General features: G+C 47.5%; 2 protein-coding genes across 2 annotated transcripts; one reads left to right on the forward strand and one right to left on the reverse strand.

Moving 5' to 3' along the window:
• Window positions 1-91: 91 nt before the first annotated feature.
• shld2 (shieldin complex subunit 2) lies at window positions 92-16,270 on the reverse strand (the record flags this gene model as incomplete). Its single annotated transcript, XM_080869732.1, has 12 exons — window positions 92-1,511; window positions 3,595-3,710; window positions 3,830-4,073; window positions 4,223-4,432; window positions 4,787-4,933; window positions 5,082-5,276; window positions 5,350-5,457; window positions 5,800-5,950; window positions 6,572-7,308; window positions 7,592-7,759; window positions 13,207-13,620; window positions 16,216-16,270. The coding sequence occupies 12 exons, from the start codon at window positions 16,268-16,270 to the stop codon at window positions 1,330-1,332; spliced, it is 2,727 nt and encodes a 908-aa protein (XP_080725858.1). The 3' UTR covers window positions 92-1,329.
• Window positions 12,722-26,102, forward strand: LOC308388618 (glutamate dehydrogenase, mitochondrial-like). The gene is made up of 13 exons (XM_080869457.1): window positions 12,722-13,586; window positions 17,138-17,218; window positions 17,316-17,371; window positions 18,718-18,781; window positions 18,972-19,066; window positions 20,410-20,589; window positions 21,906-22,043; window positions 22,187-22,324; window positions 23,013-23,093; window positions 23,202-23,325; window positions 23,406-23,497; window positions 23,579-23,641; window positions 24,427-26,102. The coding sequence occupies exons 1-13, from the start codon at window positions 13,178-13,180 to the stop codon at window positions 24,544-24,546; spliced, it is 1,641 nt and encodes a 546-aa protein (XP_080725583.1). The 5' UTR covers window positions 12,722-13,177; the 3' UTR covers window positions 24,547-26,102.
• Window positions 26,103-26,134: the final 32 nt, after the last annotated feature.

Raw genomic sequence — 26,134 nt, forward strand, 5'->3', positions numbered from 1 at the left:
TTTTCCTTATGTTGACATACACTTTGATTCATTATAAACTCAAAATAACATTTCAAACCTCAAGATTACTCAAGTAGTGAGTAACTGTTTGAAATGTCCGATTTATTTTTTAGATAAATGCTATCAGACAAACAAAAATAAATAAAGATACAAATCTTAGTATTTTCAAAAGGAATATATGTAAAAACAACAATTCTAATTTCCAGATTTCAGTTTTCCCAGCATAAAGCTTGTTTTCACCAATACCTGCAGTAAATAATATAAACATATAAACAGTGCAAACAATGTCCAGTGACAAGATATGCTGTAAACTTTATATTCATCTTTGCTCCAAATGGCACAGCAGCCTCAGAGAAAACTGAACGAGGCATCTTCACACAACGCAGCTCAGTTTACCATAAGTTGTATGGGTGTGCATCTATTTCTGCATATTCAGCAAAAATGTGCCCTTTCTTCACTCGGTGAGGTGATGGTTCAGCTTCAGCAGCAGTTTGCTCTCAAGGTTCTTTCTGTGAAGCTGTGACTGTTTAGCAGTGAACAGGAGTCGTGCACGACTGAGAAGTCCTTCACAAGCAGTGCTCGCCAATAGATCCTCCTTGCACTGTTTGGCTGTTACTCTGGGAAAAGACAAAGGCAGTGATGGAAGCCGTGACTGGAGCTGCGATGTAGCCTCTAATCTCAATTGTATGAGATCAGAGGCTAAAAGAAGTTACCGGAAACTCCACTGGCAGCATGTTATCTAATGTGTTAGACTAATTTTTTTTTTTTAAAGTAACAAGTCGAATTTTGCAAATGTAGTGGAGTAAAAGTACCGTTTCTTCTTCACAAATGTACTCAAGTAAAAGTAAAAAGTATTGTGCAAAAAGGGTCCTTTAAAAGTACATTTTTTTCAAAAACTTACTCAAGTAAATGTAACTCGTTACACCTCAGCTGGGTTAGGGAGCTAACCCTGCTGCTAACAGTAAATACGAAGTATTAAACATTATTGTGCAGCACGTAGGATCGACAGCGCACAGTGTGCTTTGAGGTAGGAGCCAAAAAGGGTGCAGTTTGTGTGTGAGCACCCGTGTGTACACCTGTGAGCATGGACGCGCTGGCATTTAAAAGGTTCCTTCATGTAATGATCTGCTAGAGGGTGCTCCAGAATATAGGGTACTTATCATTTGTAGGTATAAATGTGAAACATGAAAACATCACTGAAGCATTGAAAATGAGTTTTTATTGACCTATGACCTCTGATAAGCCCCGCCCTGTTCTTTACTTATGTCACACGTGTCCTCAGGACCCACAGATCCCAAAGCTGCCATCAGGTCTGCAGTCACTGTGAGGTCAGCGGGGTTCAGGGAGGAACTGAAGGTCCAGCAGTGTGAAGTCCTGACTGATGGGGATGCTGTTCTCATCGCACAGGAAGTTGCTTCTGATGGTGGTGATGAAGGTCTTCCTCGGGAGGGAGAGGAGGGTGTGGATCCTCTCTGCTGCCACCTGGATGTGTTTCACCTCCGACCCCGGAGCTGAGGAACAAAACAGATGCAGACAAGATGAGCAGAGGCGCCGAGAATGACACCAGGAAGGATCTGAAACCAAGAACTCCTTGTGTAACTCCTCCCCTCTGACTCCTCCCTCTGACTCCTTGTGTAACTCCTCTTCTGACTCCCTCTGATTCCTCCTTGTGACTCTTCTGTATGAGTCCTCCTCTGACTCCTCCCTCCTGTGACTCCTCCCCTCTGACTCCTCCCTCTGACTCCTTGTGTAACTCCTCTTCTGACTCCCTCTGATTCCTCCTTGTGACTCTTCTGTATGAGTCCTCCTCTGACTCCTCCCTCCTGTGACTCCTCCCTCTGACTGATCATTCTGCTACTCAGTGTACTGTAACCCAAAAAGTGCAGTTACCACAGACACGAGCAAACTGCACAACAAGTGCAGAAAGAGGAAACAGGCGATATAAACTACATTTTGGGTTACAGACATTTTCTACCTCGCGCTGCCTTTAGGGCCTCAGTGAGTCTGTGTGCGCGTTCAGCCGGCCGCGGGACGTGGACACGTGACAGCACAGTTACAGGAAGGATGCTCACTCAGCTTTCTTTCTTTGAACCAAACCAACAACACTGTTTATGTTTACATTTTATGTTGCTATATTTTATTTTACTGCTAATATATTATTGTAAGGTGACCTTGAGGGTCTTCAAGGAGGCCATAAATAAAATGTATTATTATTATTACCAAACTATTTTAACAGCCTGGCTTCATCAAACACACCTCAAAAATAGAATTTGCATGACTAACGATGATGTAATCACCAAAGAAAGCATCCCGGTGCAGCTCTCTGAGCTTTTATAACGATGAAGTTGGTTCCACCATGGAAAAGATGGAGGATGGAGCCTCGTCACCATTTTATTCCCTTTCCACTTGAAATGTTCGATCTGAGCGCCAGACTCTGAGGAAGAGCTTTAACAATCGGTTTGCCAGACCCCGATTCATCCATGCATCCACCCATGGTCCTCCATGGCTCCTCTATACCCACTGCGAGCTCCGTTTCTATCCCGCTGGTTTGGATTGGTCTTCTTGTGCATTTCCCGTTTTAGAGACTTGGAACTCCCGAAGCTTTGACATGTTCCACGACTGACCGTTTGTTTTCCTTTTATAATCGTCTCGCTGACAGGAACCAGCAGTCAGTCCGTGTTGGATTCATTCATGGAAGCACAGCCACTCATTAAGATCTGCAAACACGTTCTGCGAACTTCAGGCTGTTTCACACATTTACATCTGTGCACTTGTTTCAGGAATGCAGGTGACAGTAAATCCATATTTTTCACCAACACTGTGTCATTACAATGATTAAATGACTTCTAAGAAGCCAGGATGTTCAGCTGAATCAGCATCCTCTGACTGTCCTGCATATTCATTATTTTCCAGCAGGTTTCCTGTGCAGCAGGTTTGCAAAGCAGCGACTCCCTCTGCTGGACAGTTTCTGTAACTGCAGCTCCTCCTGCCCTCAGACGGTTGGACTGACATCACCTTTGCAGGGCTGAGCCAGGTGAGACAACTGCTCAGTGAGATTTACATGTACTGTATTAGCACAGGCCTCAGTTCACCTGTCAGAGGACGTGGTCAACAGTGAGGAAGGCGACATCAGTGAGACACACCAGCAGACACACTCTGGGTGTGCTAGTGATGGGCAGGAGAAGGAGGGCTGATTACTAGTGGATGTTTTTGTGCTTCATCTGCTTTGACCAGAGAGATGGTGAAATTGGAGGATGTGAGGTGGATGTGGTGGAGGAGTGTGATAACCTCGCCATCCACATTGAGCTCCGGCTGAGCTGGAAAAGCAGCACAGAGCAGATTCCTGAGCAAGCTGAGCTCCTTCGGCCAGTCGGAGATGTTCCATCACTCTGCATCGGAGCTGCAGACAGCAGCAGACCAGAGAAACCGATGAGGAGGTCGGGCTCTGTGGCTGGACACCGACCCAGCTGTGGCTGGACACCGACCCAGCTGTGGCTGGACACCGACCCAGCTGTGGCGGCAGCTTGTGGGTCACGCCTGTGCTGCCACATGCCTGCTTGGAATAAAGCGTCACTCTTTGAACGACAGTCTCACCTGAGCTACGATGGAGTTTATCAGGCGGAGCCTTGAGGATCTTCTGCAGAGGATCAGGAGGTACCTGAACACACACCTGGATGGAGCCCCGTCCACTCACTGTCAGCACACCTGGTCTGAAAAACACACCAACACATGCTGGTGTTTTTATCTGTGAGGCTCTGAAACTTGTTATTTTTTATATTTAAAACTAAAAGAAAGAAAACCGTTAATCATCCGATGATGTCATCAGTACCTGTAGTAGCGGCGTACAGCGGTGTGGGGCAGGCAGGGGTAACACGGCCTGTAGATGTCGTTGGCGTCTGTGTCGAGCTCTGCAGAGCAGCGCCCGCAGCCGGTGTAAGTGATGTCACCGCTCAGCGCCACCATGATGCCTTCCAGTGACGTGGAGCAGTCCAGGACGGGCTGAGGTGCATTCTGGGAAGCCGGTGCATCCTGAAAGCAGAACGTGATGACCTGGACTCTGAGCTCCACATCACCTGATGGAGCGGAGAAGAGAACCTTTTAAAAACGTAAAAATAAAAACGAACAGGACCATGAATGGAACCCTGAGGAGCTCCGCTGCTCCTTAAACGTGGCGATAAAGCTGCTGTGGACGTTTCAGGCGAGTTTTCGTAGTTTCACTCACCGCTGTACTTCTGGGACAGCAGCGTGTCCAAGTCCAGCTCCGGAGTGCTGCTGTTTCCTTTCTGGCACCGTCGTGTCCGGTGGAAGTCCTGCACTCGGCGGTCAGTCGGGTCCACGGCCTGAACGGTGCTCCAGGGGGTGGAGTGCAGCTCTGGAAGGTCAGAGGTCAGACCCTCCCTTACCAGGAGGACACGGAAGTCCCAAACAGCCCCTGAGGAGGCAGGATTTACTGTCGGTGTGATTCACAGCAACAAACTCTTAAAGTAAAGCTAGAATCTAAAGTGACAGTTTCTTAGTTTGGTGGTACCAGGACGTCAGACATCCTCCTAAGCTTTGTATCAACACAGCTTTTCTCCTTGTGTCCATTTCTAAGGAATCCATTTGAACTTCCTCTCACCAGCTGTGCTGCATGTGAAAGTGTCCAAAGGCTCATCCCTACAGTAGAAGTACTGCAGTACTCGTACCGTCCCACAGACACTAGAGTGAAAGTGAGATTTCACCCCACAGTGGGGTCTGGCGACAGCTGTGTCCATCTTTGACGTACAGCCTTTGTTCCAGAGCGTACCTTTGTCTCTGCTGAAGCGAGGCAGCCAGTCCACAGCTGCTCCCCACAGTAACACCGCCCCCTGCTGGTCCTCTGGCTGCTCCACAGTCAGGACAGCATTCAGCTGAACCGCCGACCTGCTGCGAGACTCCGCCTCAGCACGCCACTCTGAAAAACAGGGAAGGAAGCGTGCAGCGAACAGTTCAGCCGACTTAAATAATCTACATCACTGACTCGACTCGACTGCTGACAGCATTTCAAATGCTGAAACACTCAGACCTTCAATTAGAGCAGCACAGGTAAAGGTAGGACTCACCTGGGCTGATGTGTGTATGCGTGACTCGCAGCAGGGCGTGAACCAGTGCGTTTGCCCTCAGTGACCTCAGCGTGGCGTAGGGGAGGCGGTTCAGGTCTTGAGGGGGGCGACGTGGCAGAGACACCAAGAGGGGGCGCCGCTCTCGGAGAAAGCTGCACAGACACCTGAGAGAGCGAGCATTAACCTGCTGGGAAACTACAGAGAGAGAGAGAGGTAACTGAAGCAGGTCAGCTTTGGAGGCACGTGATTGGACGAAGGCTCGGCTTACCTGGTGGTGAAGAGGAGGAAGTGATCTGTCCCACGTTGAGCAGTTTGCTGCTGAAGGTTGACTGCAGCACAGTCTCCCCTCTCCACCTGTCCTCGTTCACCTGCAGCGCTGACAAAACACACAGAGAGCTTACGCACGTGGACACAACTCACCTCATGGCAGGGCGGCGACCATCTGAAGGTGACAGCCCCGCCCATTTATGAAGAAAAGTTGCAGACTGTAAATTAAAGATGGACAAAGCTGCCAAGCCTCAAAAATGAAGCCGAGGTGGGAGGAAGACCTGTTTTCTTCAGTGATCCAGAGAAACATGGATCCCTCCTGATACGACGCTGCGAACAGTAACAGAGAGTTTCTCTTTCTGCCTCCAGGTCTGTTTTGACGTCTTTTCTTCATCCATCCCTGACACAGAGCATCGTGTTCAAACTAAACCAGTCAGCTGTGTTTGTGTACCTGTGATGAGCAGAACGTCTCCAGGACCGACAGTCAACGCCCAGAACGCAGCCCGCCGCCATAGCACCACCTTCATCTCAACGCCAGATTGGTCTGTCACTACAATAGACGCTAAAGGCACAGAGGCGCCCGCCGACGGCCCCGACTTCACCTGTAGACATTAAACAAACATTCGTGAATTCAGCTTTTGAAATATTTCACCAGTAGATGGATAGAGTGTGATTAGAGCTCCAGTTTAGTCTAAGCTCAGCCCCCCTCTATCAGTAAAGGTGTAGCTCAGGGCTCGAGCTCACGTCTGTTCACCTGTATGCTGATGACACTGCCCTTTACGCTCGACCAGGCCGTCTTTCAGCAGTCGTCACTGATGAGCCCAACAGTCACCGCCCGGCTCTGCAGGGCTCGATCTTGCTTTCTTTTCTTTATATGACATCCTCCTTCATGTTTCTGGTCCCTACCCTGATGGGGCTTGTTTAGGGCCTTTTCTGCCCCCACACTTTTGTTAAATACTGCTGTCACCAGTTACTGGCCAGTCCAGAGCATCACTGCTTTCCAGAGGTTGTCCTAAACTGGTCACTAAGGTTAAATATTTTGCCTTTCTCACAGCTCATATCAGAGGAAGTAAAACATCTCATGCTCATGATTAGAATTTATTTCTTTATCCAGGTGTTTATTATTTCATTTCTTTCTAACCAAACATGGTTAGAAAGGCGTTATCCCACTGTAGCACGCTGTGGTACAAACTGGTGTTACCTGGAAACACACCTGGACTCACCTTGACTTCCTTCAGGTGACAGGGGTGAACCACCGCCACCAGAACTGAGTACCGCACCCCTGGTCTGTCACATCGGGCCAGGAGTGTGGTGGGACTGTGGAGTCTGGTGTTGGCACCTCTGTCAGGTGACTGTGGGGAGATTCTGGCTTTTTTGCTGCTGGGGGACACGGCGGGGGACTCGGCGTTAGTTGTGGACTCTTGAGAACAGAGGACCCCATCGGTGGTGGCCTCAAGGACAACACCGCCTTCCTCCACTCTCGGGGTCAGACAGGGGTGACTGAAGAGCTCGGCAGAGGCTGCAGGTGATGGCATCGCTGGGCTGAAGAGCTCTGGGGTGCTGGACGAGACGGAGGGAGGCGTTTGGGTGTGTTTGGGCGGGGTTTTCTCTAGGCTGGATGCTGATTGGACACTGCGTCTCAGGATTAACGCCTGGCTCAGAGTCCAGGTGGTGAGGTAATGAGTCTGGGAGGAAAGAGGTGCGGCAGCTGGCGGTTGTTCAGGTTTTCGATGATCTGGTTGAGCGGCAGGGAAACAGCGGTCCAGGTACTCGTGAACCGAAGCTGATGGCTGATCGTCCCGTCCAGCGTCTGACTCCTGAAACTTCTTCTCAGGCCGCAGATCCTCCTTCAGACTCCCTGTCTCTCCTTCCTGTCCGACTCTGTTTTCTGTCCAATCTCCTTCAGCGATTGTCGGATCGTGGTGTGTACTCGCCTCTCCTGTCTCATTTCCAGGATCACCTGAAAAATTTAGGTGGATTATTTTTCTTAGTCTGACGTTCAGAGAAGCGTTCACGATTCTGCCTCCTGAGGGATCCTGATCACTAAATCTAACAGGTGAGTTTTAAAACTGAAGTTACCTGCAGCCCATAAAGAGACACAAAGACGTCCTCACAGAGACTCGTTTTCCAGACAGCCATGGCCTGTGGCTGCCTGCACATTTACAGCTCAGTAATTCAGTTAATAAAAAGACCAAAGCAGCAGTGAGTGCTCCTCCCCCCTGTTTGGTCCCTGAACGTCTCACCTGCAGGTCTGAGCTGCCCGTCCCTCCAGGTGAGCTCCAGGTGTCTCCAGCGAGCAGGAGCACGATCGTCTTCCTCTAACCCGGCGCCGGGCTCTGAGGCTGGGCTGCAGGCGGGCGGAGGAGCCCCGAGGAAGACGTGGATCTTTCTCTGGTCACACATGCTCCCTGCTGGAGAGGCGGACACGTACGGAAGTTTAACCACTTCACTCTAAATCCATGCATGGATGCTTTTTCACAAGTGACTGATTAATCATCAGCTGCTGCTGCACAGAGCCTTTCAAAATAAGAGCTCCACTCGTAAAATGACTGTGAAAAATAAAAAGCATTCAGTTAAAGCTCTGAATGGTTTAGGACCAAAATACATCAATGACCTCCTGACCCAGTATGAACCTTCCAGATCCCTCAGGTCATCTGGATCCGGTCTTTTATCAGTTCCCAGAGTCAGAACCAGACACGGAGAAGCTGCATTCAGCTTTTATGCTCCTTATATCTGGAACAAACTCCCAGAAAGCCTCAGATCAGCTGAAACACTCAGTTTATTTAAATCCAGGTTGAAGACTCACCTGTTCTCAGCTGCATTTGAATAAAGCACCAAATCCACACTTTTAAGCTTAAATTTCAAAACTTACATTTAACTACTGATTTTATCTACTGTTCTGATTTTATCTGTTTTGATTTTATATCCTGTTGTTTGTTTGTTTGTTTGTTTGTTTGTTTGTTAATTAGTTAGTTAGTTTATTTGCTTGTTTTAATCAATTTTAAATCATGCTTTTTATTTGTTCTTGTTTCTAATGTCTCTGTAAAGCACTTTGAATCACCTTGTTGTTGAATTGTGCTATACAAATAAACTTGCCTTGCCTTATACTTGGATGGTCAGAAAATTTGGTGCATTTCCTTCAAAACAGGGCTGAAAAAAGGAAACGTGCGTCAGCATGAACAACAGTCCTGTGGTCACCTGGTCCAGTGTTCCTGCAAACTAATGGGATTAACTGTTTTTCCTTAAAAAGTCCTTTAAATACTTACAATTCTGAAAACTAGCTGTCACCAGTGTTCCTCTCTCATGAAGTCAGTATTTATTTGGGCTAAAAGAAGATATTTAATGATAAAAATGTTTAATTCTCTTAATCTAAAGAAAACGTAAAATTATGCACTTTATTCTGGAGCTAAATCAGCTTAATGCAGACAGAAGCCCAGCACAAAAAAGTAAATAATAATAAATAAGTTTTACCAACAAAATATTGATTAAATGACCCATCTGTGAGTCTCAGACTGTGAGATCAAAGATTTTTATCTTCTGAGACCTGCAGAAAGTCTGGACTCTGACAGGAAGCCAGGACGTCTGCGCTTTTCAGACGTCAGAGAATCCGAAGCTTCGTTAGAACTGAAACATCTCTCAGCCAAACTCAATAACAAGTTACACAACAATGACCGAGCAGAAACGCAGAAGTGAAGACTGATGATGTGTTTCACAGCTGGGAACGATAACAGGGCCGTAAACAGCCCTCCAGCAGCTCCACCAATCAGAGCGCGAGACGCCGGGGGAGGGTCGCCCATCGGTGAGGGTTTACAGAGGCGCAGACACGTTTTAGACCCGCAGCCTTCAAAAGCACTAAAATCACTTTGAATCCAGGCCGACAGCTTCTGTTTTAGCATCGGGGTCAAAGGTGAGCACACCTCAGCACCTGCAGCACCTGACGCCTCAGCCACTCCTCCACACCGAGTAACCGTAACGACTTCACGTTCATTTTCTGATTCACACAACAGAAAACGGTGAAGTGCTCAGACTGCAGATACCTGCCAATCAGCAACATCCAATTCAAATCCTAGAATTTCACTCTGGCCTGGAACTGGAGAAAACACAGACAGGAAATGCACTTTCATAATAAAGCCATTTTTAATGACGTTCTTTTTTATTTGCTCAGTTAGCAGTTGAAGCCAAACATGGCCGACAGCATTTTCCTGGCAGCGGCCTGCTGGCGTCTCTTCCTGTGTCTGGTTTACCTGCAGACTCACGCTCCTCCCGTAGGATCGCATCACTCGGAGCTCGTACAATCTCCTCTTCATCACACGGTATTTCCAGACTTCCTGGGAGCAGGTATCGGTGTTCTCTTCGTCCTTCAGTGACTGATGTTCCTGCACTTCGTTTTGGTCCTCCAGCGTTTCTTCTTCTGGGGTTTCACCCTGCAGCTGGACACTGAGCTTCTTGGAGATCTCGTCGATCATCTTTTCGCTCATGTTTCTCCTTCCTCCTGCGCTCAGAGATCTGTGCTGCTCCTGGATTTGAACGTCCAACTCCTCCAGCTGTTTGACCTCATTGCTCAGCCCACTGTAAAGCGCCTGAGACACTTTGTCCTGTGAGGTTCCACTTCTAACCTTTAAAACGTTGGGACGTCATTCTTAACGCTCCTCTGTCTGACCTCCAGCTGCAGCGTTTTCTTTAGAAATCATGGATGAGTCATGGAGCAAACTCTTCAAACAGCATTTCCATCAAAGCGTCTTCCATGTCCACCTTTGACTGAAGCTTCCACCATTTCTCGCTCCAGACCTCGATCTCTCCATAGAGGTTCTCCCCGTCCTCCCTCCAGGTCACTCAGGTACTGTAAGCCTGCTCTTTCAGCGAGTGAAAGCAAAGCTGAGCGTGCTCCCTCTCTGACCTTCTGAGTGGTTTAAACCTGCATTCTCTCTGATGTCCAGCAGGGGGCAACATAGTCTAAGCATCATCGTGTTCGTTGCATTTCGCATTCTCACACGAGACACACAGACTTGGATGCAAAAATTCTGATTGGCTGTTTTGGTCTCCAATCAGCTCGCTAGCTACTGTAGCCAAACCCAGGCAAATATCCCAGAATGCAATTCGTCCAAAACCCAAACGAGACAGTTGCGAGACCCAAACTTTTAAGATATTTTCAGGTGAGAATGGTGCTGTGCAAACTTCAAATATCTGCTCGATGTATCAAGACATCACATGTTTGCACTAGTGCTCAGAAGTGTGTGCTCAGAATAGAGGCACTAAAATAACGCCATACATTACATCCTAACCAGCAGTAGAAAAATGAGGGAACAAATATATGATGAGCCAGTATCTGATTGGCTGATAGCATCTGAGTGCTGGGGTTTGTCCCTAACACTGTAAAATCATCTTCAGACAATGTTTTTGTAAACTGAGGAATCTGCACTGACAATATTTACTTATCGTGTAAATGTTGTGTTTACACAGTCTTGGGTTTCATGGTGATATGTATGTGAATTTTTGCATGTATTCTTATAATTGTTACTTTTTTCTTTTACCCCTGGCTTTGTGTGTTCATGTTCTGTTGTTTTGTATACTTCATCCATTCGTATGTTGTATATACTCATTGTTTGTTAAATAAAGTTTATTTAAAAAAAAAAAAAACTTCCCCTGAGCACAACATCAGCTATGAAGTTAGTGTTGCTATGGACAATATCATGGTAGCAAAAGAACAAATAAAAACATCAACAACAGGACACAAATGGAGTGTAAAATGCTTTAAAAATAGGAGTCCGTCTTTTATGTACAGTCTTTGTGATATTCAGCCCTTTCTAAATGTGTTAGCGCCCGTCTACTTCAGGTCCGCCTCCCTACACCCCACTGTTTCCTGATTGGCCAGCTGTATGAATAAGTCTGTGACATGCTGACATCAGCGCATCACTAAAGAAGTAAGAACAGTGTAAAGTCAGAATCAGAATCAGAAAGGGTTTTATTGCCAAATGTTGAGCGGGTTTACAACATTAGGAAATTGCTGCGGTGCTTCAGTGCAAACATACTGTCATAAATTACGCTTAAATAGACATGAAAATAAAAATAAGAATTAAAAGTTAAAAATTAAAAGTGCTAAATAGATAGGTATATACATGATATATACATGAGTGCAGGTGGTGATCAGTGCCAAACATGGAATGATGCAGTGACACAGCGTAGGGTCATGTGTTAGTGGCGGGTACAGTCATACGGTTATTGTTCATGTGTTCAACAGCAGAGGGGAAGAAACTGTTCTTATGGCGAGAGGTTCTGGTGCGAATGGACCGGAGCCTCCTGCCTGAGGGGAGCAGGTCAAACAGACTGTGTCCAGGGTGAGAAGGGTCAGCTGAGATCCGAGCTGCACGCCCCAGTGTCCTGGAGGTGTACAGGTCCTGCAAAGATGGGAGTCTGCAGCCAATCACCTTCTCAGCAGAGCGCACAATTGCGCAAGTGAGCGTGTAGACACGGTCAAACCTGAGCTCGTGAACAAAAAGTTTGTGAGTGACCTGTTGGCCACATGCAAACATCCATCACTTTCACTTTTCACCGTTTTGGTTCTGTGGATTTTGCTTTAATTTCTCTTCGATATTTTTTAAATCGATGCTCAAACTGAAGTTAGAGTAAAACGCAGACATTTCTACTCTGGACTTGTTTTCAAAGAAGTGTCTGTGAGCTGCAGAAAGGTCAGAAAATCTGAACAGAAAAAGTGTGACGACCCAACAGATTTAGCTGGCGACCTTTAGCAGGAGCCTGACCCCTATGTTGGGGAGCGCTGGACTGAATGTACTGCTCGTACTTCTGCACTTTCACATACGTTTTTTGTGCAATTTTGCATGCTGGGTTTTTTGTTTGTTTTTGTTTTTTACAGCGCATTGTGTTCTGCGTCCTGATCGACTGTAGACCACTGTCAATCAATCCCTGTCTCCTGTACAGTACACAATGCGTTCAGCTTGTCAAATGTATATAAATCTTCGATCCTACAGTGTAACTCTGAAGTGCTGGACTGTGTGTTTTTAAGTTTTCTCCCCAACAAACACAAACAATGTCGTTTTGCACCCTCAAAGGCAACCGCGGGTGCCTTTGGTTTCATTCTATAATACTGGACTTTTTTTCTATGAAGTTTTGAAGTTTGAGTGTTTAAACAAGAGGACAAAGTGTGAAAAAGTTCACGTGTATCTGAGAAAAGTGTACAAAGCTTGTAGTGAGGGGTTTTACAGCCTTAAAACACCTATAATAATTTAAAAAAATAAAGTTGGCTACTTCGCGGGTTATTTTTGGAACGTAACACCCGCGATAAACGAGGGACCACTGTATCAGGAGAAAATGGCTGAAAATCTGCAGTGAACGTTGGGCTTTTATTTGGAAAGTTGAGTCCAGACGACCGGATATGCAAAACTGTGGCGATGCTAGCTTAAACCGCCACACATTAACTCTAAACGTGTTAAATACCATCAAAATGTCCATTTTTGGGTGGATGCTTCCGTTTTAGAGCGGTATTTGGTCCTCTCCGTGTGCTTCTCTGCACTTTATTTAATAAGTTGTTCAGTTTTAACGACTTTTCCGGGTGTTGCCAAAAGCTAACGATAAGCTAAGCTACGTGCCTCCCCGGTGCTGCCGTTACAGTCTCGTGCGGGTTTTTGTGTATGAAATTGAGCCGCACGTCTTGCCCGGCGCCGCACGCGGCGGTGTAGCTTGACAGGAAGGGGCGGCGGGAAGGAGGAGCCGCTGCTGCGGTACAGCTCTGTGTTTACGCGGCTCCATTTCCTCGTCTTCCCCGCGGTCTCGTCTCACCTCCCTGGGACAGCGAACTTCTACAAACCGTGAAAATGTACCGGTACTTCGGAGAGCTACTCACCCGGGGAGCGGGCGGCGTCCTGGCCTCGGGGTACCCCGCCGCCGCTGCTGACTCTGTTCTGCCGGCGTCCGCGTCCCTGCTGCGGCACCGCGGCTACAGCCAGGCCGTAGATCCGGCCGACGACCCGAACTTCTTCACTATGGTAGAGGGCTTCTTCGATAAGGGCGCCGCTATCGTGGAGGACAAGCTGGTGGAAGACCTGAAGACTCGAGAGACTGCCGAGCAGAAGAGGAGCCGGGTCCGCGGGATCCTGCGGATCATCAAGCCGTGCAACCACGTCCTGAGCGTCAGCTTCCCCATCAAGAGAGACAGCGGGGAGTGGGAGGTGATCGAGGGCTACCGGGCTCAGCACAGCCAGCACCGGACGCCCTGCAAGGGAGGTGAGTCTCCCGCGCCCGGCGCCTGTTAGCACCGCTGAAAAAAGTTTCACTGAACAACGTGAAGCGACGTTCGCGCAGAGCCGGCGTGACACGATTTGAACCCACATGAAAAATGAATGTAAAGGGTTTGAAAGCAGCCTGATTCAGACAGACTAGATTTTTGTGCTTTTACTGTGATTTAAAACTAGACTCCCGTCTTTTAACCAACTAAAACCACATTGTGCATGCGCAAAGAAACTAAAATCAGATGTGCAGGAAATGTTATTCACACCAGCCCGAGGAAGCTTTCGTCCAGTGAGACAGCCACTTTAGGATTTTACTCTCCTCTCACTAATTAATGTGCATTCATCCCCAAAGCAGGGATTTCCTGTGTGAACCTGAAACACAGCTTTAATAACATCAGACGGTTGAGGTAAAGGTTCAAAGATAGCTCGGTTAAACCAATAACGACGTCAAGCAAACGCATCCACTTAACACACTGTTTGCTGCTAAAACTACACATGTTTCTTTTCCAACTATTTATTTATGAGTGACTTATGTATGTATGTATGTATGTATATATTGTACTATTCTTAGTTAGTGTATTGTCTGTCTTGTCTTAATGTTGGTTTAAAATGGAGCACTGTAACAAAAAATAATTTCCCCCAGGGATGAATAAAGTATTCTGATTCTGATTCTGAAACGGCAATGAACAATAATGCAAATATTGCACTGTAAAAGAGCTGTAGTATAAGAGCTGGGGTGGGCGAGAGTGAGGCGTGAATGCTGCATGTGTGTGCGTGTCTGGGGCTTGCTGAGCCATGACCCCTGTGGGATGTGGCCCCGCACCCTGCTGGAGGCTTCTGTTCTGGCCTGTAGCGGGTCCACTGCCTGCTGCAGATCACAGTTCTGACTGCAAAAGCTGCTGGACAGGATCTGTGTGTGTGACGTGTATGTACATGCTGAAAGGAGCGTTGTCTCCTGGTGCTGACGTTTCCGCCTGAGGCAGGAATGTTGTCAGTCCGGTTCGAGCTCAGGGCGCCGTGTTTTTGTTCTGAGCTCTGTGCCATCACTCTGTTTGGTCCGAGGTTCAGACTCTGCAGTACATGTGGAGACGGGGGTCACAGTGGTCCGACAGGTGGAGGTGTCGTGAACGAAATGCTCGGTTTATTCGGAGCACGAAAGACCACGTTTGGAGACTTGAACAGATACGATGGTGCAGCAGAGGATTCGAAGCTGCTTTGAGTGACTTTGAATGCAGACTTGCTGTGACACAACTCAGCCTGAGCCGCACTCACTCTTTAACATGTCAGCTCATGACGCTGACGGGGTGTCAGGTTATTGCCTGAGCTGCACCTTAATCCACCCACACACTGTCTCTGATGACCAGTTTCCTCCTGTGTGCTGGACAGAAACTGTCCTGCTCTGAGCTCACACCCCAGCCTCACAGTGGAAACGCTGGTTTTACTGGGGTTTCCACTGTGAGGCCGTGCCTGCTGGCTCCGGTCACACACAGACCTGAGCTTTTCCTGCTATTACAGGTTTACTCGGCTCATGTTTCTGCTGACAAATTGGTGCCAGTTTGAGCCTCGAGCCGCCCAGTGAAGGTTTCCTGGAAAAAATCCAGCTGAGTAAACGACCGCAAGCCGTCAGCGGCCTCCAGGGGGGCGGAGCTTGGACAGAAGTTCATAGAAAGGAGGGAAGCGATTATTAGGAAATGTTCCCCTCAGGTAGATTGTAGTTAGACGGTTTATGAGAACACAGAGAGCCTGTTTAATGCGTTCATGTGACCTGAACCACCAAACAAACAGAGACCTGAGCTGTCCAATCAGCTCAGAGCTTTTTCACACCCGCCTCAGCTGTCGTCATGGACCCCTCCACCTTTAACTGTCCTCAGAGTTCCCGCAGCTCCCCGAAGACTCGCAGGAACCTGAACGATCACATGATGCTGCTTCGCTCTGAAATCACAGAGCCGGTCAGATTAATTACTCAGGATTTATTCACGTCTGCTGCTTCGGCACACAATTTAATCAGTTAAACTTATAATGTTTCAAATTCACTCACATGATGGACGTGATGAACATACAGTCTCCGGACACTTTATTATGCACATCTTGCTAATATTCAAGTCTTCTCGATTCAACAAGATGCTGCAAACGCTCCTCACAGACTGTTTAACCTGATGTCATTAGTATTATTGCATTAATGATATTTGTAATAATAATAATGATGGATTGCATTTATATAGCGCTTTTCGAGACCCTCAAAGTGCTTCACAATGCCTCTATTCAGTCACTCTCACATCCACACACTGGTGGAGGCAGCTACAGGTGTAGCCACAGCTGCCCTGGGGCAGCCTGACAGAAGCGAGGCTGCCATATCGCACCATCGGCCCCTCTGACCATCACCAGTAGGCGTTAGGTGAAGTGTCTTGCCCAAGGACACAACGAGCAAGACTGTCCGAGCCGGGGCTCGAACCGGCAACCTTCCAATTACAAGACGAGCTGCCAACTCTTGAGCCACGATCGCCCCATTGTATATGAGCTTTGGGTTATTAATCTTATATGTAATTGACTCCTGCTCATCAGTGATTGAGGGGGAATACAGGGCTCCATTAAGAGGCCACAAAAGGCTTTTTATTCCTGTTCACCCGTCATTCGCTGGTGACTCCACTCCACAGTGGCCTTTATGATGGCATTGTCCATCTTTGATATACAGTCTGCAGTTGGAGTTGATTGCTGGGATGACAGAGGGTTGGTTTTATTTCTATTTATTGGCATTTGTTTGTCCCAAAGAGCTTTGCTGACGGTAAGAAGAGGCGCTGTACGAGCCACAGACGTGTTTTACTCAGTAGACTGGGAGTTGTGGTGTGCTGATGGTTTGGTCACAGCGGTCTTTCCCGTGACTCTTGTCTGCTGCTGTGTCGTCAGCTGTGTGTCTGCAGGTCCTTCAGCGAGTCCAGCTTACAGCTTTTACTCATCACATCCAGTGTTGTGTGCGAATAAAGAGACGTGGTGGAGCAGGTGGAGGGTGTGGTGGTTTTCCTATAAAGCAGCGTGTGTCTGAGGCGAGGTGGCCACACCCGCCCTGAGTCACACCGAGTTTCTCTGCTTCCTCCTCCACGCCGTCCTTCTCACTTCTGCATTTCTCCATCTTCCTTCTCTGCTTTTGTCTCCTCATCCATCATGTTGTCACTTCCTCCCGCCGCTGCTTTCACATTTCAACCTGCCTCCATGTGTTTTTCTTTTCCTTCCCACTCGCCTCCGAGCGCAGCCATTTTGTCCCTGCAGCCTGTGTTTGCAGTGATGCGTGAGAGCTGCTGGCCCACTTCCACGCTGACCTCCCTCCACTTTCTGAGCGCTCGCCTCAGCGGCTCAGGCCACCTTTATAAATGTTCACATAGCTGCACGTCCACCTTAAAGCTCAAACACACTTCCATTATGGACGGAACGTTACCCAAATATGGGCAGAGGCCTCCTGGTGGCCAAAGCAGGTAGTGCAGGTGGGCTGGCACAGATGGTGAACTTTAACCATTGAAAGTCTCGTGAAATAACGGCGTGTGTCTGTTGCAGGTATCCGTTACAGCACAGAGGTGTCTGTGGACGAGGTGAAAGCTCTGGCCTCGCTGATGACCTACAAATGTGCCGTCGTAGGTGAGGACACACTGAACCCAGCACCCCGTCGCCCTCTGCTGTGTTTGAGTGAATCTGCTGCTTGTTGTCTTGTGAACTAAAGTGACTTTGTTTCCAGATGTGCCTTTTGGTGGAGCCAAAGCCGGCGTGAAGATCAACCCGAAGAAGTACTCGGTAAGTGCGACGCTTCCACGCCGGCCCTCCTCGGTGATCCTTGTGGTTTTATTTCTTGATCAGCGCTTGGCCTCGAACTAAACTGGAAATAGGATTATTGGGGCGATTGTGTTGCCATGGAAACCTAATGCCTTGTGGGTAAGTGAACGAAGCGCGAGTGTGCAAGTGTTCTTTCCCACGATGCTGCAGTCGGCCCCGCTCATCAGCTTGTTGTTTGTAATGGTTCCACGGCTGTAGATGGAGAACCCGGAGCAGCTGCCTGCTGTTTTACAGTAAACGTTCCGACCTGAGCGGAAACGCTGAGCCATCAGCTGGCAGAGAGACGCCAGGATTCACTCTGAAACGTGATGACTCGTGACTTTCTCCCCACATTGATGTCAGGGCCCTCTGCCACCCCCTCCCTCTCTAAATGTTTGCTCGACCTTCGCTCTTTGCTGCTTTCTCTGCTGGAAAACTTCGATCAGCTGACACGAGCATAACTGGGAGGACTGCTGACCTCTGACCTCTTGATATGAGAGAAATACAGGAAATGGACGGACAGACATGATGAAATGTTAAAAGTAGAGCTGTTCTTGTCCTGCCGAGCGCTAGGTCAGACTTTGATTGCGTTTGATTTATACCACAAGAAAAATCACACGAGTTCGTTTTGCTTGATTATCGTGTTTTCTCCTTTGTGTAAAGACAGAATGATCGTTTAAATAAAAATGAAAGCGCAGTTACAGGACGCCATATTTACTGTAACATACGGATGTTTGCATCGCTTCACTTTCATGGTTACATAAGAAATAAACTCCAGAGATGCCTGAGGGCCTCTTAATGTCGTGGTTTATGCTGTTGTTCGCCTGAAGGTTGCTGGTTAACCCACCCTGGAGACACGGATCCTGTGTCTGGTTTAAAACTGCCACTCGCGGTGACGACCAATTATGACAAACCCGTGAGGAACCATATCAGAACATCAGCAGAAGCTTCCTCGGGTCATTAACGCAGCGAGCTCATTTTCACTCAAACCCGTCGTGACCACAGCGCTCAGGGACCGCCTACAAAATGCCGCAATGGAAAAATAAAGTGGAGGATCACAAGAATCACGCCAAGCATTTCCCTTTGATCACACTGCAACACATAGCTTGTGGTAGTGGGGACTTTCCTTCATGTTCCCAGTTGCTGCTCTTTGGTTTCCCTCGTCAGACACAGACCAGACAAATGTGGGCGTGCACTCGTGCTGTCCTATAAAAGTGCCTGCTGTGTTTAATGGGGGTCAGACTGGGGTGTGTACTCCAGCCAGCACCGCTGAAAGGTGAAATGCATCAAAATAAAAATATGTGTATTTTTTTAAATTGTGTTTTCAGGACAACGAGCTGGAGAAGATAACCCGAAGGTTTACCATCGAGCTCGCCAAGAAGGGCTTCATCGGTGAGTGATGTCACACAGCGATGTCACACCTGTCAGCTCCACTGAAGGTGGTGCGGCTCTTAGAGCAGGAGGTGGGCTGCAGAGTGGCTTGCAAGTGGCTTAAATCTTACTGACAGGAAGTTCAGACAGAGTCAGCTGACGTGGGCTAATTTTCACTTCGCGTCCTCCCTGAACCGATGCGCTCTTGCAGGGCCTGGCATCGACGTTCCTGCTCCGGATATGAGCACCGGGGAGCGCGAGATGTCCTGGATCGCCGACACCTTCGCCACCGTCATGGGACACAATGTGAGTACTGACCCAGCAAAAAAGACGTGACGTCCAAATGCGTATGATTACACATTAGGGCTGGGCGATATGGCCTAAAATCCATATCGCGGTATAATTTGAATCATGTGCGGTAACGATATATATCACGATATAGTCTGTTCTTCTTTATAACGTATTTCCTATAAGGACTTAAAATCCTTTAATTTTCTCAAAAGTCGACAGTGTGCCTCATGTATGAATTCTGGTTGTGCTTACTGACCTCGAACAGATTTTCTGTGCTACACGGCGCTCAGCAAACTGTCAAAAATGTTTTAGTCCGACTTTGATAAGCTACGAAGCCGGCTGCCGTAGTCAGGAGCCTCGCGGAGTAATCTGGGTCCTAAACTCTGTCAGATTCAGGTCCCAAAGTCAAACGAACACTGAGAGTTAAAAACTGTCTAAATTCTTTCATCTTTAATAAAACGATCAGCGTTGCTGCTTTACCAGGTGTAACAATGAAGTTTAGCATCCAGGCATCCATGAAAACAAAAGTTATTACATTTAACGGAGTTAGAAGTTAGCAGGGAGTTAGCTCGCTAGTTACCTAAGCATGATATAGCATGTTCTGACTGAGAGATTTCTGAAAAATTCAAACGTACAGCTCTGCTATCACTTCCAACATAAATGAAGACAGAAAACTAAACAGCAGTGACGTTTGTAGGGTTACTGAAGTTGGGCTAGCTGGTATATAATGATGTGCTACGTGATCGCTAGCGACACAGCTATGTTAGCATAAACACAGAGAAGCTGGAGGATGAAGCTAACTTTTTTCCCATTCGATAAAAGTTAACGTGACGGTTCCTGATGGTTAGAGACAAATGCAATCGCATGGCAGGATGCTGTAAAAGGACCAAACTTCAGTCAGGAGAACAACTGAGATAATCCATCCACAGTACGAGGTTAGTCATTCATATACTGCTGCATGGGAACAGAGCAGCTGCGAGAGAATTCAGCATTAGTGAATCAATGATAGGGAAGTGAAGGAAGCGCAGTTTTTGGCTTTCCCCATATTTCAAAAGTGCTTCGTCTCTTTGCTTTTACTGTCGCCGCCATAATTTGCAGATGTTATTGCTGCAGCCGCTGCCATGCTTTCAAGCAGAAACAGGCGCAGCTTGATGACACCATCAACATGCGCTATCGTGGTAGAGCGGTATAGTCAAAATCTCTACTGGTGGCCAGATTTATATCGTTTCTACCGTATACCGTTTATACGACCCACTCCTACATGTATTTGTAAAAACGGTCACGAGAGCATTTCATGTGTTATTTCAGAATTAGGCTGTTGTTTTTGTCTTTGACCTCGGCGTGTCGTCCATGTTCAGGACATCAACGCCCACGCCTGCGTCACCGGGAAGCCCATCAGTCAGGGAGGAATTCACGGCCGCATCTCCGCCACCGGCCGGGGAGTCTTCCACGGCATCGAGAACTTCATCAACGAGGCGTCATACATGAGCCAGCTCGGGATGTACCCCGGGTTCCAGGACAAGACCTTCGTCATCCAGGTATGCTCCGCCATCGTCACAACAGAACGTCTGCAACGTTCTGACGAGTTTCTCACACTTCGTTTAAAAGCAGGATGAACAGTGAACGCAGCACGATGACCACGAGCCCGAAACCTCCGTGTAAAGTTCTCACAGAAGAGCTGAGGGACGTCAGCGGGAGTGGGCCGATGTGAAGAAGGGTTGCTCATGTTATAAATGATGAGCAGATTAAGCCTAAGTGACGTTTCCTCATCCGTTCGGGTCCGAGTGATGTAACTCTCATCATCAGACGGCGAGCATGAGGCAACGTGCAGATGTGCATGTAGCTGCCTGCTCTGACCACACTGACTCGGCTGTGGATAATTTACATCACACTGCAGCAACTGCACCTCAGACGGGGACATCGAGGAGGAGTAACAGGATCTCCAGCTGTCCCTGTCCATCTTTTATTTACAGTGTGAGAGCAGACGGCTCGGTCTGGATCCATTTATGAAGAACAAATGAGAAAAACTTTTCTTCCTCCTCGTCACTTCTTCCATCCTTCCCTCCTCAGGTGACTCATGTCCAGCTGCATGTTTTCATTTAATCAACAGGCGACCGCAACAAAGAGACCTCAGGATGCCCTTCATGACGTTCAGCACAAGTGTTGCTGGAGAGCAGGGAGGAGGCTCCGCCCGTCCTCTGTGCTGATGATGTTTGGGTTTTTTCAAAAGGCAAATCATCCAGCGACTAAGACGCAGAAGGACCACGAGGAGACGACGCTGACTGAAAACAGACCTGAGCAGATACAGCGACGTCGTGCCCACAACATCTGCTGCTGCGAAAACTCAACCACTAAAGTCACAGAACAACCGCCGAGGACTTCAGTCGAGATTACAGACGCACCTCCAGGTTTACCCCTGAAGGTGGTGCTCCTCTACGTCACCGCCTCAGGACCAAGTGAGGTCAAAGGGCAAACTGAAGCTATCAGCTTTTCCCTGAAGTTTTGTGAGCGCGTTTCCTGTTTTTATCTTCTGGCACTGACTTTGGTTGAACACACTGGAACATTTTCTCTCAAAGGGCCTGAATGACTTGGATAGAGATGGATGAGTGTCTGGATCCTCGCCACAGTAATGCAGCCACTTTAGACTGTCACAGAATCTGAGTTACTTATTTTTTCTACCCATACCGTGCTGGTGCCCAGTCTAAAACCAGTGCTGTGTCTGTCCACCAAATGGCTGACCCGGCTTCTAATAACTCTACATAAAAGTGTGCAGTTTCCTATTCAGGAGAACGCTGTGTGATTTCTGACAGTGAAGCAGACACATGGGTTAATGCGCCCTCTGCTCTGCCTGCAGGGCTTCGGTAACGTGGGGCTTCACAGCATGCGCTACCTTCACCGCTTTGGAGCGAGGTGCGTCGGAGTCGGAGAATTGGACGGAAGCATCTGGAACCCCGAAGGCATCAACCCCAAAGAGCTGGAGGACTACAAACTGGTGGGTACACAGAAACAGGAGCAGTGTGCCACCTGCTGGCAGTACTGTGTCACTGCAGTGTACTAACAGTCCAGCTGGTTTGTTTTATGATTCGTGTGAAGCAGCTGCTGTTTTCATCAGTTTGAACGGTTTGTCGTTTCCAGGCCAACGGGACCATCGTGGGTTTCCCGGACTCGACGCCATACGAAGGAAGCATCCTCGAGGCCGACTGCGACATCCTGATCCCCGCCGCCAGTGAGAAACAGCTGACCAAAAGCAACGCCCACAAGATCAAGGCCAAGGTGCCACGGTTACCAGATCAGCTCATCACGTATACGTGCGACGATAACTCATGCACGCAATATTTAATTCAGTCTTTAGTCACAAATTATTCCGACTCTCGGGAATAACGGCACTGGCAGGAAAACAAAATCCTTCATGCAAGAAGCAGAATTCATAGAAGGAAGAAACCCACAAACTTATACAGAAAACAAGGTTTAGTAGATTATAAATATACTGCGTATGTATGAATTTAAAGGAGTGAATGTTCTCAGATGTGAAGAGAAAAAAGTGCTTTACATAAATAAAACCTACAAATAAAAGTAAATAAAAACCTTTAAAAAGTACAAAAAGCAGAAAATTATAAAGAGAAACAAACAGAAGTTGAGGAAACAAGATTTTTGATTTAAAAATAGTCGTTGTTGGATTTTCTGACTGTTTGGGAACAGCTGCTGGGAAACATCCTTAAAGCTGGAGATGAACGTTATATTAAAATCCAGTGGGCCAATGATGGAGGAACTCCACATGCACCCCTGTATACCGCTGTGTCTCATGCACACATGAGGAACAGTGCCGGTCCAGAGGCTGGAAGCCGTAAACATTTCAGATAAATTCAAGTAATCTAAATAAATAGCGCTAAAAATGTCCGTCCTGGGAAACCGTTTGTGGGTTTCCATCAGTAAACTGACCTGGAGTCTGTGGTACCTTCAGATCATCGCAGAGGGAGCCAACGGGCCGACTACACCTGAAGCTGACCAGATCTTCCTGGAGAGAAACATCCTGGTGATCCCGGTCAGTGGACGCAAACGCTCGTGACCTTTGTCAAAGGTTAATTAGTCTCAGACTGAAGTAAACGAGACGTCTGTGTTATCCCCTCTCTCTTCTCCTCTCGTGGGTCAGGACATGTACCTGAACGCTGGCGGTGTGACGGTTTCCTACTTCGAGTGGTTGAAGAACCTGAACCACGTCAGTTACGGGCGACTCACCTTCAAATACGAGCGAGACTCCAACTATCACCTGCTGAGTGAGTCTGAGCATCCACTCAGGAAGCCTCCCACCAACGCTCTGATCTTTGTTGTCAGTAACGCTCTCGTCTCCCTGCAGTGTCGGTCCAGGAGAGTCTGGAGAGGAAGTTCGGCAAACACGGCGGCTCCGTCCCCGTCGTCCCCACCTCTGAGTTCCAGGCTCGGATCGCCGTGAGTACACACATACTCGTAGTACTCGAGTACTGTCTCCTCCTCTTCCTCAGGTGTGTAAGCTCCACTCTGTGGTTTCAGGGAGCGTCTGAGAAGGACATCGTTCACTCGGGTCTGGCCTACACCATGGAGCGCTCTGCCCGGGTAAGCACGCCAAACCTGCAGCGCCGCACGAAGGGAAAGTCATACAACGTCACCGCGACCAGTTTATGACTCAAAATAAGCGATAACGCAGATGATGACAGAGAATTGTTATTGTCACAGTCGATGTGGAACTGAGATAAATATACACGATGATGATGATGAGCGACTTCATCCGTTGATCCCAGTTTTGGTTTAACGCGGGTGATCAGACGACCCAAAGGTTACATTAAACTTTCACATCTCACATCTGCAAACACCTGGATCATAACCCGACTGTTATGAAGAGTACGTCAGAATAAATGCAGATGTACGTGTATTTTTATTTATTATAGTTGGCGCCCTCAGAGACCACACCTCCCCGAAGGGCGTGACCCTGACCTGATTTTGTTGGTTCGTTTCTACGGTGACACAAAAGTTAAACAGAAGCTGTAACTTTTGTCATTTCAACTGTCAAAGCAAATGAAATCTTTGGAACGACAGATATTCCTCCCGTGCTTCCTTCTGAAGAAATCTGAACGTGACAGCGTTAGCGGCTACACGCTTCCTCCCACCGAGGGGGGAAAAGGAAGTGAGCACATCGCCAGGAACTCCTGACGGATCGTTTATGACACGAGACAGCACAGTTTAAACGCAGTGTCAGGGTTATTAGAATAAATCTACCCCTCACCCTGATGAACACATGGATGATAAATCAATGCATCGCGTGCTCGCTGATAAAAGTCTGTAATATTTGATTTCATGAAACAAACGTGTTTGAGTCACTTCCTGTCTCTTCTCCGATGCAGCAAATCATGAGAACCGCCAACAAGTACGACCTGGGTTTGGACCTGCGGACGGCGGCGTACGTCAACGCCATCGAGAAGGTGTTCAAGGTTTACAGCGAGGCCGGCCTCATCATCACATAGACCCGCCTCCATCCACCTGTCCGTCCGTCTGTCTGTCCTACCTGAGTTTAGTTTCCACGTGTGTTTGAATTTCTCTGGGATTCTTCGTCTTGGTGCAGTCGCTCCTCCTCCTCCTCCTCCTCTTCCTCGTGTCTGTGTCCTTCTTTGAATTTAAACTTTAAAAAACCAAAGAAACTTGCGGTCGGCAGCTTTAACGCCACGGTCGCTCACCTGAATCGCTGCTTCCTGCACAGAAATGACAAATTATCTGAGCTCACTGGCCAAAAGTATGTGGACACCCCACAGATGATGTGGGCGGAGCCTTTCAGATGAAACGATTCCTTTCTCTGGAGTGTCGCGGTCCCGAAAGCCTCGAGTAGACGAGTCATAAAACGAGCTTCAGGAAGAAACAATATTTGTTTTTTCATTTTTATTGTTTTATTAATATTTTCGGGTTGAATCATGAACAAACTGAGCTGAAGTGTCGGTTTAACACGCATGATTAGAAAAAGGTGCAATCACTGAATAAACCTGAAGACGTGCAGCGGGACATTTCTGTTGGCACACTTGAGATGATTTCCTTTTTCTCATTTCTGTAACTGTGGGGAAAGTGCCGGCGCTCTGTGGGAACGCTGGATCAGTGCTGTCACAGAGATCACACACAGATCAGACCTGTGAGAGATTATAACTTCAGGATTAAATGAATCTTTTTCTATCTTTCGAAAGGTTAAAAACTTGAAACGAGGCTGAACTCTGTTTGGACGAGTGACAGTGGTCTGTAGGTCGCCTCCTTCAGGCTCCGTTAACGGGCCCGGTTCGTATCATGGAGGGAACGTCTGCTGCTGCAAACACTGATCCCAGATCAGTTCGTTGTGGGTGTCCACATACTTCTGACCGTGTCGTGCTTTTCTTCTTCTACTGTGACGCCGTGCGCACGTACCTCAGGATGTTCTTCTGCCCACAGTCACTTTATTAAGAGCAATAACTCGTTTACAGCCATCGCTGAAATTTTAAAAAACATCCAATTGAATGCAGACGTTTACAGCAGAGAAAACTTCATCATCTTATCATCAGTCCAGCCGCCGGAGCTCCAGACCCAAAACATTCAGGTCAGGAAAAACTCGACCAAAGAGCCGATATTTATTTTTCACTGTTTGAAATCTGTAGATTAATTTAGAAGATTTCATCTTTAGCTGCAGAAAGTTTGTTTCACTTAAAAAAACAAAAACAAAATTTATTCAAAAATTTGAAGTTTCACAAAAGTTTGTTTTTGTTAAATGAGGGGAAATCTGCTGCGCCGATAAAGTGCCGTTCAGTCAGGACGTCTGTTTCATTCCAGCTTTAGTTTTTATTTTCTGATAATGACCACAACCAAAAGTTGTTTCTTCTTCTTTGAAATGTTTGAAAAATCAGAAACCTGCTGTAAGAAAACTACAAACTATGCAAACACAGACGGTTCCCTGCGACCTCGCCGTCACAGCGCCCCCTGGCAGCCTCGCCTCTCGGGGTCAAACACTTGTTCCTTCTGTGGACTCTGAGTTTTTATGTTAAAGAGAAATAAAATCCAAACAAAGTGACGCCTGAATGTGTTTCGTTTTTTTAAAATCAA

Source organism: Rhamphochromis sp. 'chilingali' (genome assembly GCF_963969265.1).
Source record: "Rhamphochromis sp. 'chilingali' genome assembly, chromosome: 20".
Taxonomy (NCBI): domain Eukaryota; kingdom Metazoa; phylum Chordata; class Actinopteri; order Cichliformes; family Cichlidae; genus Rhamphochromis; species Rhamphochromis sp. 'chilingali'.

What these genes read in the sequence shown, in the direction of transcription:
- LOC308388618 (XM_080869457.1), top strand. Translation starts at nt 13,178, where the DNA reads ATGTACCGGTACTTCGGAGAGCTACTCACCCGGGGAGCGGGCGGCGTC. An exon ending in GAAACATCCTGGTGATCCCG is followed by an intron (nt 23,094 to 23,201) that starts GTCAGTGGACGC and finishes CTCGTGGGTCAG; the next exon opens with GACATGTACCTGAACGCTGG. An exon ending in AGTTCCAGGCTCGGATCGCC is followed by an intron (nt 23,498 to 23,578) that starts GTGAGTACACAC and finishes CTGTGGTTTCAG; the next exon opens with GGAGCGTCTGAGAAGGACAT.